General features: G+C 41.9%; 1 protein-coding gene across 2 annotated transcripts in view; it reads left to right on the forward strand.

Moving 5' to 3' along the window:
- Positions 1 to 233: 233 nt before the first annotated feature.
- RHOJ (ras homolog family member J) overlaps positions 234 to 15,733 on the forward strand; it is a 47,815-nt gene continuing 32,315 nt past the window's right edge. The window contains exons 1-2 of one of the 2 annotated variants that reach the window (XM_065748965.1): positions 234 to 597; positions 750 to 965. In XM_065748965.1, coding sequence (XP_065605037.1) covers positions 788 to 965 — 178 coding nt within the window. In that variant the 5' untranslated portion in view covers positions 234 to 597; positions 750 to 787. Of the gene's footprint in view, positions 966 to 15,733 lie in introns of both variants that reach the window. The other variant, XM_065748957.1, reaches the window with a different exon arrangement.

The following is a 15,733-nucleotide window of genomic DNA, read 5'->3' on the forward strand; positions in this document are numbered from 1 at the left end:
CTCCCAGCATTGCCGTAGCCCCACAGCCACACGGTCCCAACTCCTCTCTGAAATCTTCCTCACCCAAATCAGTGCCAGCAGCCCCGAGAGCAGCCCGGGCACGGGATGGAGCAGGAAACCTAAAAACTTCAGTCTGCAGAGAGACCTCTAGTGTTTTTCTTTCTCCATGTCCTGGCAGAGTTCCTCCAAAGTACAAATACACACAGAGCTCCCATTGTTTGCAGCCCTTCACAAGCCCACTGATCCTAATATGGAATTCAGCAGGAAACCCATGATTTCCTGACACACAGCAAGCTGGAGAAAGAAAGGAAAAACTCCATTAAAAACCTCCAGGCTCTCCTCCATGTTAGAAATGAGATGGAAAATGGAGTGGATTTAACAGGAATCCCCGATCCTTGCGGACAGGCGGGAGGAAGGCAGACACGAAGCCAAGCCACAGGCTGCTGATATTTTTTAAGTTGCAATAGATACGGAGAACTGCGGGGCAGGATGAGGATTTCCTGACTCGGACGGACAAGAAAGGACAGATCGCTTTTTCATGATACTCCTCTCCGTGAATTTAATCTATTCACCTCAATGATTCTCTGGACTGCTCTGGTAATTGTTAGAAGCAGCTGTGACAGCCTGGAAACATTAGTATGATTTCCTGAGTTTGAGATTTCCCCCCCCCCTCCCCTTCCCCAACTACTCCAAACTCAGGAAAAGTCCATACAATCGCACTTCATTTTTCCTTCATGTGCACTTGGAAGCCCCGGGAACAGCAGGAGCAGCAGCAGCAGACGCAAGGATGAGCTGCAAGGCAGAAGGTGACAACTGCACTGACGGGAGCAGCAACAGCACCAAGAAGATGTTAAAATGTGTGGTGGTTGGGGACGGGGCCGTCGGGAAAACCTGTTTGCTGATGAGTTACGCCAATGATGCCTTCCCTGAGGAGTACGTGCCCACTGTGTTTGACCACTATGCAGGTAAGGAAGGGCCTTAAAAATCATAATCAAAATATTTAATTGAGAGCCAGGTGGGAGGTGAAGGTGGATCGAGGATGGGAGAGGATGGTTTGAAGGCAGTGCGTGGGTTACTGCTCATCCAGGAGCGTGATTCAGACCTGGACAGTGGCCAGAGGGCTTAGATGGCAGTTCATACAATTGGGGCAATATGGGATTTATGCTTGCTTCTGATTTTTAGTAAATAACCAATGTTAGGGACACACAGGGTTTTCAGGACAACAAATAGAATTCAGCCTCTGTTGGGTTATTCTCAGCTGCTTGGTTTGTTTTTTTTACAAAAATCCTGATGTTCTGAACTTGGCAGGCTGCAAACGGTGACGATTGTGTTGATGCGTGTATGCACTAAAATGACAGAAGCATTAAGGTTGGAAAAGACCTCTCAGATCATTTAGTGCAACTGTGCACCTACCACCAATATTGCCCACTAATCCATGCCCCGAAGTACTACATCTACCCTTTCTTGATGACATTTTGCTTCATGGCAAATAGTGCATAAGTTATAATATTTATATCCTATTCAGGGAGTAATCTCTAAGAAAAGCAGAGCATCTCTGAGTGCTGTCAAAATGTAATTCTCCTTTCAGAGACATTTGTTGCTCCGTCTATAAATAGAATTTAATATTATAACTTGGAGGTGGGGGAAGCGGAATGGGTGATTGTTTTGAGGGCTTTATAGGGAAGGAATTTTTGATTTAAGAAAAAAAATACAAATCTAACAAAGATAATACATGACATTCACTGAATCGCTGTGCAAAACAGACCCACAGATGAAGTACAACATTCACAGGCCTCTATCCTTAACGATTATTTTACCCAGCTGTGTCCAAAGTTACCACCCAGATGGTGTGACAGCCTAAAACTGTTGCTCAAACTATTCCTTAAATTTCCCTATCCCAGATCCTGCTGTTTTTCTTATCTCCCTGCTCCTTTGGCTTATACTTGTTGTTTTTAAGATCCCCTCCAAAAACAGATTTTAGCACTGTGAAACCCACAGCTCTCTGTGCAGTAGCAGCTGGATTTTCCTTCTCTCTCTCTGCACCTCCTTAAAAACTGAATTTTCATGGCGTGGCTTATCATAGATTTGGTGTTCTGTAATGGGAAAATCTCTGTTTTCATTCTGGCTCCGCGTCAGGTTTAGCAGATGAACTGGCCAAACAAGAAAGCTGTGTAATTGCAGAATCTGATCCGTGGAAATGTGAAGACCTTTTTCTCCACAAGAGTGGGCAGTGTCACTTCTAATGTGAGCAGTGCTCTCTTTTCTCTATTATTCCCTCCAGACAGATCAAAGAACCATTCTAGAAAAAATCTTTACCCAGAGGTGATATAGGGAAGAGCACTTCATGGTGTAAATGAGTACTTTCACAAGGGAAAAGCCATAGGCAAGACAGCACAGATTTATGTCCTATGTTGTGATAGAGCCCACATACTTTCCCATGATAAACTGAGATCTGTTTGTCCCCTAAGGCCTTGCCATACAGCAGTACACCACTCCCAGCATCCTCTGCAGTCTGCCAGGATCTTTAAATACGTTTGCATATGGAGAAACCCATATATCAACTGGCCCCAGCCACTGACCTGTAGTTTGGTGGCTTTGGTATGAGCATGGGAGTTGTGTGCATATCCAGCCTGGGTGGGGGCACCAGGCACGTCCCTAACCAATAACGCTCAGGAACATACCTCGATTTTGTCTCCACTCCATCAGAAGTGGTAGAAATTGCCAATGTGCTCCGAAGTTGATGAGAGAAGGACAGGCAGATGGAGAGTGTCACTGCATAATGCTTCTTTCCTTAGGGTAACAGGTAAAAGCATGAGCTTTTAAATCAAGCTACATTTTCAGGCTTTGAAGATTTAGACCTCTAAAAGATCTCCTGCTGCTCTTATTTGCCTTCTAAACCATGATAGCACATAAACATAAGATAAAAAAGTTCTTGATAGCAAAGTTCAGAAAGATAAGGGAAAAAATAGCTCTGTCTATTAACATGCTATTCTGAGACAAACCCTGTCCAGCGTCAGAGGTCAAAACGTGCACTGATCAAAAATAGAATTTACATTTGTTGAGAATTTCCAGTATTTAATAGACCCATTTCACTACAAAGCAGTACAAAAAAAAAAAAAAAGAGCAGTGGAAATGACTTCCAGAGCAGAGTGCTTTGGAAAAAAAAGAATTAAAAAAACACCACACAAATCTACTAATATAACATGCAGTCACAGGCATGGGTTGATGGTTGGACTAAATGATCTTGGACATCTTTTCAACCTTAATGATTGTATGAAAGACATTACGTGGCGTAAAACATAACACAATCTATTGCAATACTTCAATATACTCTAGGCATTGAGAGAGGAAAGAGCTCACTTGGGGCAAAATTACCTCTGATCTCACAGTTGTTGGGATACTCTGTGGCTATGGACTTTTCCACTGCAAAGCTCTTGGCAGCCCATGGTCACAAGGAGAGGTGACATGGAGGTAATAGGGGAACACAGTGATATCAAAATGGTGCGCAGAAAGATTCTGTACATTGACACATCCTGAAACATAGCTGAGATGCTGGAAAATCCCTTTTAAATTTACCCTACCACACAGTTTTATCTGCCCCTATCGTAACTCAACCATTTTACCTTTCCCAAACGAGCTGAAACCATTTGTTTCAGTTGAAGCTATTTGTTTCAGATGGCCTGCATTGAAACTGCTCAAAAGCAAATAACTGCTGCAGGTTTCTGCAGAGCTGTGCTTCCCAGTGAAGTTTTTTCACCCAGTCCATTATTACCAGCAGCAAGTGCTTCCACTTGCCTCTCCAGGTCAGTTGTGAGTCCCAGGGCATTTACCAATTTCCTTCTTTCTAATGGAAAAAAATAGTGGTGGGGGGAAGCATTAAAAATTGCGGATTCCAATTGTGATCTCAGAGCAGTTTCTCACTGCCGCAACTCTGGCAGCTGGGGGGAGACAGCGATGCTATCCAGCCCAGAATTGGGAAAAGCTCCAGATGCACCGTGGTCGTGGCCAAGGCGTTAACTGTTCATGGCCCCGCAGCACCAGCTGCATCTATTTGCCAAGCTCTGTTGCATCCTTTTAGCTGTAGGCCTGGGGTAGGTTTTCATGGTGGAGATAAGTGTAACAACAGGGTGTCCTTGAGGATGCACACAGCTTGGACACAGCAGTGCCTGGGATGAAAGGCTGCTGGTGTTTTGCTGTACATGCAGCTGCTCTGCACAGAAGTCCAAACCAGTTATTAGCTCCACACTAATAACATTCGGCCACAGATTTCACCCACAGTCCACAAAAATGAATTTGTTCGAGGCCTGTTGCCAGGGCTGAGATGCGATGGATACAGAGCAGAGTCTGAGGTAATGCCAGACAGATGGGGAAGGCAAATTTGTTATTTGGATACAAAACTGGGCTCTTTTGTTGAACGTGGGGAAGTTTACGAGTCTGTTTACTTCTCAAAACATTATGAAGAAGTTTAGCTGGAGGCCAGAACCCTGAGTAGGTTTCCTTACATTTGGTGAAAACCCAAGTCCCACAGTGAAAGGGTTTAGCCACAGAGTAAGTGGTTATTTCTAGGGCATGCGAACCAAAGTGTGATCCCAGTGACAAACAGGATATTACTGGCCATAGCTCTAACAATAGGGTCTGTTTGGATAGTGAGAACATGCTTTAATATGGTGCTTCCATTCCGTCTTTCCAACTTCAAACACTGATTTTCCGTGAGCAAAGGTCTCTCAGCCAGGGTGACTTGTATTGTGTCTAACTATGTGAAGTTATAAATGTTTAATTGGGGCTGAGATTGTACCCATGAAAAGAAAAAATTCAATTCAACTACTAGCCAAGCTGATTTAATAGTATCAAAATTAATGGGGTTGCAGTGTGGAAGGCAGAAGGGAGATGTATCTTGTTTTCTAAGCTAAGAAGCCACTAAGCATCTTGTTTCATATTTCTGAACACTAAAAAAAGCCAGCAGTTTTTAGCATGAAATTCATTCACACCAAAATTTATACCCAGAAGTTCATTTTTTTTTTTCTATGTGAAAACTCTCCATCAACGGGGAAGCAATACTGATTCATATGCTTAACTCAGCACCCTGCACAGCCAAAAGTGGATAGACTCATTAGATGGTTGTCTAAGGAAAAGAGGGTAGTGAGTCTCAAACCATTTGGTTTAGTGACTGCACACAGGTGAATGCCACACAAATAGCTTTAGTAACTGGTGGTGTATCCTGAGTAAACAAGAGAGAGGTCAGCATGTCCAAGGGAGAACTGCAAACATCTGGACTGAAGACTTCATGTATATGGCATAAATATTTCCCTCTTTCCCCTTGTGTGTCGTCACAAACTGGTGAACGTTTATAAATAGTGAATCCATTTGAAAAAAATTAGCAGTGGCATATGATCAGCTAATGAATAACATACAGAATAGTTCAGCCATGACAGAAGCTTTTGAAATTAAAAGCAATGTAGAAGAAAACAATTATTCATTACCATCAGGAGACAGAGATTTTGTTATTTAGTGATGATTCAAGCCAATGTGGTTGATTGAACAGTGAAGTGGGCTGGAGTGCTCACTGAGCAGCTTCACCTCCAGGAGAGGACTCACACACTGAGACAGGACAGAAATCATGTAGGAGCCTGAACACCCCAGGTCAGGTACTAGGATAAACTTCTTCTCAGAAGGAGCGGTGATGCAGCGGCATAGTCTACCCAGGGAGTGTGCAGTCACCATCCCTGGAGGTGTTCAAGAACTGTGGAGATGAGGCACTGAGAGACATGGGCAGTGGGCATGGTGGGGATGGGCTAGGGTTGGAATAGTCCATCTTAGTGTTCTTTTCCATCCTTAATGACTCTGTGTCTATGAAACTCCTCCAGCTGCAGGAACAGCAGCACATATGTCCACGTTTTTGATATTACAGTTATTTTTTATTGATTACTTATCCATTGCATGGGCATACAGATTTCAACCTGTTTGTTTGGCACACGGTGTCAGCAATGACCTAAATACCATACTACTTCTATTTTCCTCTGTCAAAATTTTATTAGGCTGGATAATTAGAATAGAAGAGGCTATCCCAGAAGCCTTGTAATTTCTACATGGGTGCTGCTATGGGAGTCTTCACACTACCGTGTTCTTGAGATGGTTGTCTCCTATAAACAGTCTTGGTAGCACATTAGATGTTTCATGTAATGCTTCGGGTCATTAAACTGAAAGAGCTATAGATAGCACTGAAAGAGAGCTGTGATGTTTATTTTCAGGGATGTTTGCAGTGGTTTTCTTCCTTTTAATGTTCATCCAGTTTTGATCAAACAGATTTGAACATTATCCTTGAGACAGGAAAACACTGACTCTTTAAAGATTTAGGTCTCTAGACTCACAGCCACTGAACAGATTTGTTCATTTTGCCTCTCAGCAGCTGAAAGGATTTTTCTGTGCCAATCTTCCCTGTTAGCCAGAATAAACCAAAGGTCTCAATAACACACTCAAGATTCAACTCAGCAGAAGGCCACCAGTGCAATTCAAAGATTTCTGTGGCTGCCTTTTTAGGAAGATAAGTTTTACAGAACCACTAATTCTGAAGTTATTAAGGCAGGATGTTTAGATAGTCTCCTGCACACCAAAGAATAGATTTTTTTACCTGAATCATCATGGTCATCCCACACTCAAATGAAGCAGGCACCATATACACACTCAAACATAGAATCATACAGGTTGGAAATCATAGAATCATTAAGGTTGATTAAGACCTTTTTAGTCCAACCATCAACCCACCTTAAGACCTTTTCCTTCTGAAGGGTGTGAGGAGCCAAGATCACTAACTCTTATATCCCCCTTCCTCACACACATCCCTGTATTGTCCTGTGCCTGCACGGTCCACTTGAAGCCCATGGAGGCAGAGGTGTGTGCATGCTTCGTGGTCCTATTTACTGAGGGCAGATGGTTTCTGCAGCAGTGACAAAGTACTGACCATTGTCCCCAAACAGTACTGAAACACAGCTCAAGAGGAGCATGCAGCCCCTGACAAAAGCTTTATGCTACAAAGAGATACCAAAAAGCTGTGTGCCAGTCCCTCCCATGCAGTGTGTATTGTGTTTATCACCCAGGTCTGAACTCAAAGCCCAGAAGCTGCTATAGCCCAATGCAAAGAGCTCATTTCCTCACCTGATATGAGCAGTCAATGTATATCCTCATGGGTCAAGCACGGCAGGAGACAACGCTGTGTCATGCATAATGTTTACAGCCTAAAAGCTAGACACAGAGAATAAGCAAACTACAATGAAATCCAGCTCAAATTCTGTTTCAACCAATCATCTAATATTTCTTATTAGATCTGTAATCTTTCAATGGCAGTAAGAAATACAAAGAATATTAAGTGGTGAGTAAGTTAGACCTTTGAATGTGTCCTGATGGTACAAGTGTAGAAAGATGGCATTTCTAGGGGGCAACCACAACTGGAAGTGCATTTGAAAGATGAGAAAGTCAAATGACATAAAAACAGATGAATGGAGTGAGATGAACCCCGTGAATTTATCAACGTGAAACTTCTCAGGGGAAAATTTTAATAACGTTTGCAAAAAGGGAGGTTGAACCTGAAGTAAGGAGACTGAGTTCTACCGTAATTGAAAAATAAGACTTCTGCAAGTGATAATAAAAGTGAGCTGACAGGTGAACCTCTCTTAGTAGTCAGAATAAGACCTAAATGTGTTCTGAGGCAGCTGGAACAGAAGAAGGGTTAACAGTAGATGAGAAAGTGACCCTCTCCTCCACCACTCCAAGACAGTCTTCCCCTCCTCTTCTTATGGGTGTAGCATTGCAGGAGGTGACATCAGCTGAGGAAAAACAAAACTGAAACTATGATCTCTGGCTCTTGAAGGAGATCTCTATAGCTTGAACTAAACATCACTGCCACTGTGTTGAAAGCAATAGTTTACTCAGTTTACTCAGTACGTGTGGTTGACTATCTTCCCCAGGGGTCAAAACCATGTAAAGCTGGTGCCATACCAGGCGTCCATGGACAGCCAAGCAGATGCTTTTCAACAGCAGATACTCCACATGAAGGAAAAAAAAAACCAAAAACATAGTAAGCATGTCTACACAATGAATATTCCTAGACAAGTAAAAACCGCTTCATTTCTGCAGGACGTGGCAGTGCTTTACTAAATGAGTCACAGTTAGAATGTTAGAACTTACTGATTAAGCCAACTCAAAATGTCTTCACCAAAATTTCCATCTAATTTTCTCTTCTCTTCATAAACCTTGAGACAGATCTCTGTGCCAGCAATACTCATCATTGGTACCATACGTTGTTGTGTACGTTTTACTCTGCAGGTAGTGCCTTTCCTATGTTCTAACTTTTCAGTTGCTAGGGCCAAACCCAATGACATCATGGAAATGGTAAGGGATGAGGAAGAGCAAACACATTTCCTTCAATTGTTCTGTTCAGACAAAGCCATTAAACAATAATGACATCTCCTGTCAAATTATTTTTTATCTTTGCAATGAAAAAATCCAAGTTATTATATTTCTGGTCTGCTTTTTACAATGACTACTCACCAACCCCTGGACAGACATCATATTCTTGTATCCCAACATATGGCTCTTCCAGTCACTGAATAAGATACTGAAGAATTTAAGATTTATAAACTGTGACCTCACAATTTGTCAAAGATATGGATGAGCTCCAGACTGCATCTTTGAAGGGGCATTTACTTCTCTTTCCCAAAATAAGTTCTGGAAAAAATAGGTTTTAAAATAATTTCTAATAATTAAAATCTTTAAAAATAAATAAATAAAAATTTATATACACTGAGAGGACTTTCACTCAAGAAAAGTCATGCTACCAGCAGCCTTGACTGAATACAGGGACTGAATTTTATGTGCAAATTCTACATATGCTAAAATACTCAAGTACTATTAATCAGCCAATGATTTCCTCATGTACCCAGGTGGACTGGAAACCTCTCCCAAAACTGAGAGTAAATCACTGCACCTCATTGCAATCCCAAGCACCATCCATCACGTCTCTGCAGTCTGAGAGACACAGCCGCGTGAGCATAGCATGAAGGAGGATCTGACAATACTGTCCAGCTGTGTGGTTGCTATCACCTTTGGCTGAGATGGATGCAGATCTCATTATGCAGTGATGGCTTTTCCTGAATACTTGCTCTGTAGCATACATAAGTTTATGACCATGAGCAATTACCTCCTCTTAAACAGATTTCACCAAGGGTAAAGAGAGTCATCATATGAGCAGGAAAGATGGCCTGAGAGGGTACTGGGTGAGACAGGGCCATCTTTCCTGCAGCAGATGTGGCAACAAGTGGTGCCTTCAGCTAATCCCTACAGCCACAAAGTGCTGATCCCAGGAAAGGAGAAAACATGAGGACCGTGAGGGGCCACATTACATTTGGCACAATTCCTCAATCTTTCTGTGGGCCCAGCGCACCAAAAATTCAGCAGTGTGATTGCCCCAGGGTTACCTTTCTACCTCAGTTAGTGGCACAGCAATAACTCCATAAATATTTAAAGTGCCAACCAGTCTCAAGGGAAGAGAAGCCTGGAAAACTCATTCAATGACAGGAGAAGCATGAGGGGAAAAAAAAAAAAAGGGAGAGAGAGAGAAGGAAAGAAAAAAATACTCCCACAGGAGAGAGTGAGGCAGCTGTAAAAATATTCCCATACAGAGTGGCAGAGGAGGCACAGTCAGGAGTGGGGTGGCTTGGGAGCAGGAGGGGAAAGAGCACCACAGTGCTGGATCCTTTCTCCTGGTTTGGGACAGTGTACATGTCTATAATGGAAACAGCAGTCCCTGTGACAGGAGCCAGCAGTTAGGCACCCGAAAGAGTTAAGAGCAGAGGGGCTGGACAGAAAGGCCCAGTCACAATGAAGGAGGATGCCTGAGATGACTCACTAGAATGAGTTTCCAACCCCTGCAATTCTGAGGGGACAGAGGCCATGTCTTTTATTAAAGGCTCCCTGGCAAAGACATTCAGATAGAACTTTGAAGTAATGATATTAACAGTATCTGCTAATGCTCAGCTTTCTGCAGACCTTATGGAAAGGAACTGCTTCAGCAATGAGTGGGAAAAACATACATTTTCAAACAACATTAATTTTTCTCCCTTGGGAGATGGGACAAAAAGAGCATCTATTTACAATAATAATGCTGCTCCACTGAGAACAGACCATAGGGAAAATCCCATAAGGCTGGAAAATTTGCTTTAAGTTTATAAACTGTCCCATGCTTCAGCTCCAGAGTGGGCAGCCATCCAGCTGCTCTGAGCAGCTCTGTCCTCAAAGGCCAGACCCTTCCCAACTCGGACGCTCTCTGTTTCTGAGCAGTCTTCCCAGCTCTGTTTCAGGACCGGCTGGATTACCTCAGAGTGTTTTCCTCCAACAATTAGGCACAGAGTCAAGGTCCTTTCCTAACTTTTGGGGCCAGTTGCTTGAGATGCTTCCCATGAGCAGCACAACCACAGTGGCAACAAACAGCAGAAACACAAAGACCTGATTTTTCATATGAAAGGTGAGGCATTTCTAATGGGGAAACTCAGCTCTGGAACAAACTCTCTGTATTAAAATGAACTTCCTGAGACTGTCTATTTTTTTTTTGCTATAAAGTTCAAGAAATGGCTTGCAGAATTAAGGCAGAGCCCTCTGGCTTAGAATCATGGAATCATTAAGGCTGGAAAGACCACTAAGATCACCTAGCCCAGCTGTCAACCCATCACCACCATATCACTAAACCTTATCAGTCAAGGTGACATTTACACTTTTCTTGAAAAACTTCGGGGACAGAGTCTCTACCACCTCCCTGGGAAACTGTTCGGTTTCATGTTTTCCACTCAATACTGATAGGTTTGGTTGTATGAGCCCATTTCCCAGATGGCTTCATTTGGGCACTCCAAACTCAGCGAGGGTTCAGGATTTATCATCTGCACAAACAGGCATTTTGTAATTGCATCTTTGTTTTTAGTTAGCTAGAACTACATGCACACCTCCACTGCTACAACAAAACTCAAAGGACGCTATAGAATTGTTCGTAATTTCTTTTCAGTGTAGCCTGTATTTTGCTTTCTGCAAAATTACCGTTAAAATTTTCAGTGAGAACGTGAACAAAATCCAGGAGGGTATTTGTATTCTGTATTTAATCATTACGAAAGAGTGTTGCTTTGCTTTGTTTTGTGTATGTAACCAGTAAATCTCAGGAATCAAGTACAATTCCCTTCATCTCGCTGCATTTTAGTTACTGCTGTGAATATTTAAAGCCTCTTCCCAGAAGTTCAAGGGAATAACATCTCTCATTAAAAATATATATTTGAAATACAGCTTCAAGAAAGTGATTTTCCATGAATACCATCCATGAAAACAGGATCAGACTCTATGCTAAAAGGGGAGTTCATATTTCAAAAATATTCTGCTATCCTGCCAGAAACCAGGCCTAACTCCAAAGAACTCAAAATTAGCTGATCCCTTTCATAATATCATTAGTATAGAGAAATTCCCTTGCCATGCATTGAAATATTCTCTGATGGAGTTTGCCACTTAGATCTGCAGGGAATTTACCTAACCAGCCAGTTTGTTTGAAGCCCAGAGGGATGAAGTTGATGTAGTTCCTGCTGTTTTAATATTTTAGAGTGTTAAATGCATTTTCTTCCCTTTACTGTCCCTCCTGGGAAATGGCTAAAATGGTTAAATAATTCATTCTTCCATTATTTGAAGTATATTTCCCAATTCATTTATTTTCCTGTACGAGCTGCTTGTAGCAACACCATAAGTCCATCCCGATGCTTCCAAGGAACTAAGAAGCAACAGGGAATATGAATGCAGAGGTCCCAAATTTGAAGTATTGTTTGACAGAGGAAATGAATGCCAAGAAAACGGTGAAACAGGAATAACTTGTGTTGTCTCCATATGCTGCTCCCAACTGAGTTTCTTTCCCCCTGCTTCCTATTTAAATGTATGTACATGAAAGATTGAAAAATTAGTCTTGAGACAATTTTGCAAGGAAAATGGTGTTTTGAGACTACACCCAGTAGGGTGGAAATTCCTGAGAACACAGGGAAACCTTGTCCCTGGGTGATAACATTCACGGTATGTCATGGTGAGCTGCATGAAACCATTCATACAAAGACTTACAGAAGCACTTTGTACTTTCCACCACGTTAAGTTACTCCACCTCTCGCTCTCCTTACAGTTTCCTCTCCATCTTTCAGAATGCATACATGCATTTCGTCTTTTAGACATTTATTTACCACACTGCTTTTTTTTTCCCCTCAAAGTATAGGGTCTTCCCACCTGAAGTGTTAGAAAAATGAAAGACAATTTCATTTTCAAAGCATGCAGCACAGCACATGGGGCTGGCCAGCACTAGGTGTAGGTCCTGTAGAGCCATCTCTGAGCCAACTGGGTCCCAAAACCCAAACCACAGACATAGCACACATAGCAGCTGCCCCACAAGCACTTAGTGGTAATTATTACCGTGTGGCTCTTCTGGTTTCCTGAAGTGCTGCTGAGCTGGTGAGGGCGGCAGCCGGCCAGGGCATGGGAACAGATGTTTCTGCCTTCTCACGGATGTCAGCTCTGCCTGATGGAAAATGCCATCTGAGAAGAATTAAAACCAAAAAGCAGACAGACAGGGATTTGCAGAATGGTCATGGGACTGCCATGCAGTGACCACTACCCATTACAGAGTCCATCCAGCAGCCACCTCTTCCCTAAGTAACCTCAGCACAGCATACTTATCTCAGCATTGCTTCTTGTGCATAAGCTACAGAAGGTCAATAGCAGTAGGAAGCTGCAAGAGAAACAAGAAAAGCTGAAGAAAATAGGAGAAAAGAACTGCATGAGGGTGGAAAATGGATATACATCCATAGAGGATGAAGGGAAAAGGTATGCTTTAGAGAAGACAGTCCAGAAACAATCTATAAAACACAAAGAAGTTATATGTAACAAATATGTTTTAGGGAATAAAACATCATTTTGAACTTCTAGGGTTAGCAAAAGTTCAGGCCAGAGCATTTCCAATGAAGTATCCCACCAGGAGAAAATGCTGATTCATTAATGTTGAAGCATTTTTTAAATACTTGGAAGGACAAATTCTTGAGGTCCAGGACACCCTGGTTATTCCTGACAATGCAGCAAGAAAGACCTAAATTGAAAACATAATATGCAAAGGTCTTGTTTTCATTCCATTGTAAAATGAAAACAAATTGTAAAACCTCAGAAGCTGTCGCAAAGTTGAATTATCATCCCCCTGGATGCTCTTATTATCCATTTTACAGTTACTGTATTGTAAATGTTATTATTTAAAGGCAGATTTCCTCCCACTTCCTCTAAATGAAAAGTCTGTGCAACAAAGAAAAAAATTCCTTGAAAATGCCTCAAATAATACCAGCTCAGGTTTTAAACTTCCCCAGAACGAAGAGATGCAATGGTTGCAGGGAGAGGTTGGCAATCCTTGCAAGCCCTGGCAAACAGAGTGACAGCATAAGTCAAGTGCTTTGGAAAAGACAGAACAGTCTTAGAAAGAAGTATCTACCATTCTGTCTTTAATCTTTCTGGTATATTCTACCGATAGAGATGTTAAGATGTCTGTAACCACATTCTATTGATGTTGCTTACAGATTATGCAAGAAATGTACAGTAGAGGACCTCTGAAATGTCCTGAATAATTTAGGAAGGATATCATCATAGTCAGGGGAGTAAGGATGTGCGCTTGTAGTCTGATCTTTAAGTACAGCCCATATTCCAGCTTCTGAGTTCTTTTATGGTAGGATTGCTTGCTATAAGGTTCTTCCCACATTGCTGCATTTCTATTACTTCTCACGTTAACAAAGCAAGCCACTGCTACCAGTTAGACTCATCCATTAGCCCGAAGATAGAACAGTCTGTCTTTACCATGACTTCCTCAGCAAAGGGCCCAAAATCCTGTTTCTTACTATGAATTACATTTGACCTAAAAACGTTCATTTTGGCTGTCTGAGGACAACTGAATTTCAGGTAATCTATATAGACAGCCCTTTTTAACCTGTTCCAACTGCCAGGTAAGAATAAAGCCATCAGAGGTAATGAGAAGGCACTACCCAAATGGATTTGATTCCTTAAAAGAGCTGGAAGCGTATCCTGAAAGAGACTGGCTTTCCCTATAAATGTGAGTACCCAAAATTAAACAGAGTTTTTACTAGATGTAAATATTTAGGCCTACTGCCATCATACATAATTTTCTGTCTGATGATATTCAGAATGATGAAATTGTGTTAAACATATTTTGATACCAAACAGAGAGGAAATAATAGATTCTTAAGAAATCCTTTTTGAGATTAGACATGGTCACACAGTACTGGGTTCATCTGGTTTTGGAAGCCTCAAATAGCTGAGTACAAGCACATCTAAGTCAGGAAACCTTTGAAGTGAATGAATGTGTTGCACACAACAGAAGGCCAGTAATTAGATCAATAAAATAAATGAAAGAAGTAGACAATTTCCTTAATGCATTTCTGTGAAAACTCCTAAGCTTCAAGGAAATAAGAATGAAGAGATTTATGAGACACAAGAGATAATTTCTCAAGAACAAGTATCAATTTTCACCTTATATATTTGCAGGAGATGCAAGGAAATGTTCATATAATAATGGTGAAATTTATTTTTGTCGGACTTACCAGATTACAAAGAAGACACATTTGGGAATTTTTTTCCTGATTTTCTTATATTAATTTACAGAAGCAGTAAAAGAAGTGTCTGTAGTTTCTGCTTTACATAATCTTCCAAACCTTTTGCACAGATGCACGTCACTAAACAAAGGCAATAGTCCTAAAGCTGTTCGCCATCTCAGAGACATAACCCCTGCTAACTACAGGTGGTAGCAAATGAGCTTAATTTCCCTCCATCTGTTTTAATAGTGGGTAGAGAAGAGTAGGAGATTGATCAGCAGTGGGACACATTTGGCATGGGGCAGGGGCATGGCAGCTCCGCGCTGCAATACAGGAGAGTGGACAAAGAGCAGTCACAAGTGCCAGGATGGCGGCTGATGAAATACAGCCCAGAGGGGAGGCAGGAGGAGATAAGAGGAGTAAAGTGGGATGGAAAAGCCAAAAGTGCTGCCCCTCCTGTTCTCACAGCACAATAGCATTGAAAAATCTCCCATGTACCTCCTCAAACAAAGACAGCTCCACCATAATCCCGGTAAGGGCCAAAGTTCACCAGCAACAATGGGAGAGGACAGAAACAGGAACCAGAAAGTTAAGGCAGATCAGGTAAAATAAACACTGACTTGAAAAATATGTGCAAAGACCAGAACAAACCTGGGCCTTGGCATTTGCTTTGTACAATGGAGTCATTTCTGGTGTAGAAGTGTGGCTGCCTGGAAGACTTTTCTCCTTGTTTGGGCACTTAGGAATGTGGGAGGATGTAAAATCTCCTCTTTCTCTCCCTTAAAACTTTTGCTGGAGTTTCTGAAGGCACCATGTGGTACTTAAGAGCCCATTCAAATTCTATTATTGAGTTTTGAAAAGAAGCACGTTGGGTACTTGGAAAATCTACTGTCCTCATTTTTGTTCCAGTGAGGTTCAAATCCAGTTATTCAGCTTCCTTGAAGGCTGAAGGTTTCTGCTTACCCCATTGCTCACTGTCACTGACATCATGGTCTCTTCTGCAGCACAGCAGAGTGCTCATTCCTCACCACACCACTCACCCCATTAGTTTATAAAAGATGCTCATTAAGTTTGACTTTGGAAGGACAAGA

Source organism: Cyrtonyx montezumae, unplaced genomic scaffold (assembly GCF_038088225.1).
Source record: "Cyrtonyx montezumae isolate F1298 unplaced genomic scaffold, pur_monq_1.0 scaffold_10, whole genome shotgun sequence".
Lineage (NCBI taxonomy): Eukaryota > Metazoa > Chordata > Aves > Galliformes > Odontophoridae > Cyrtonyx > Cyrtonyx montezumae.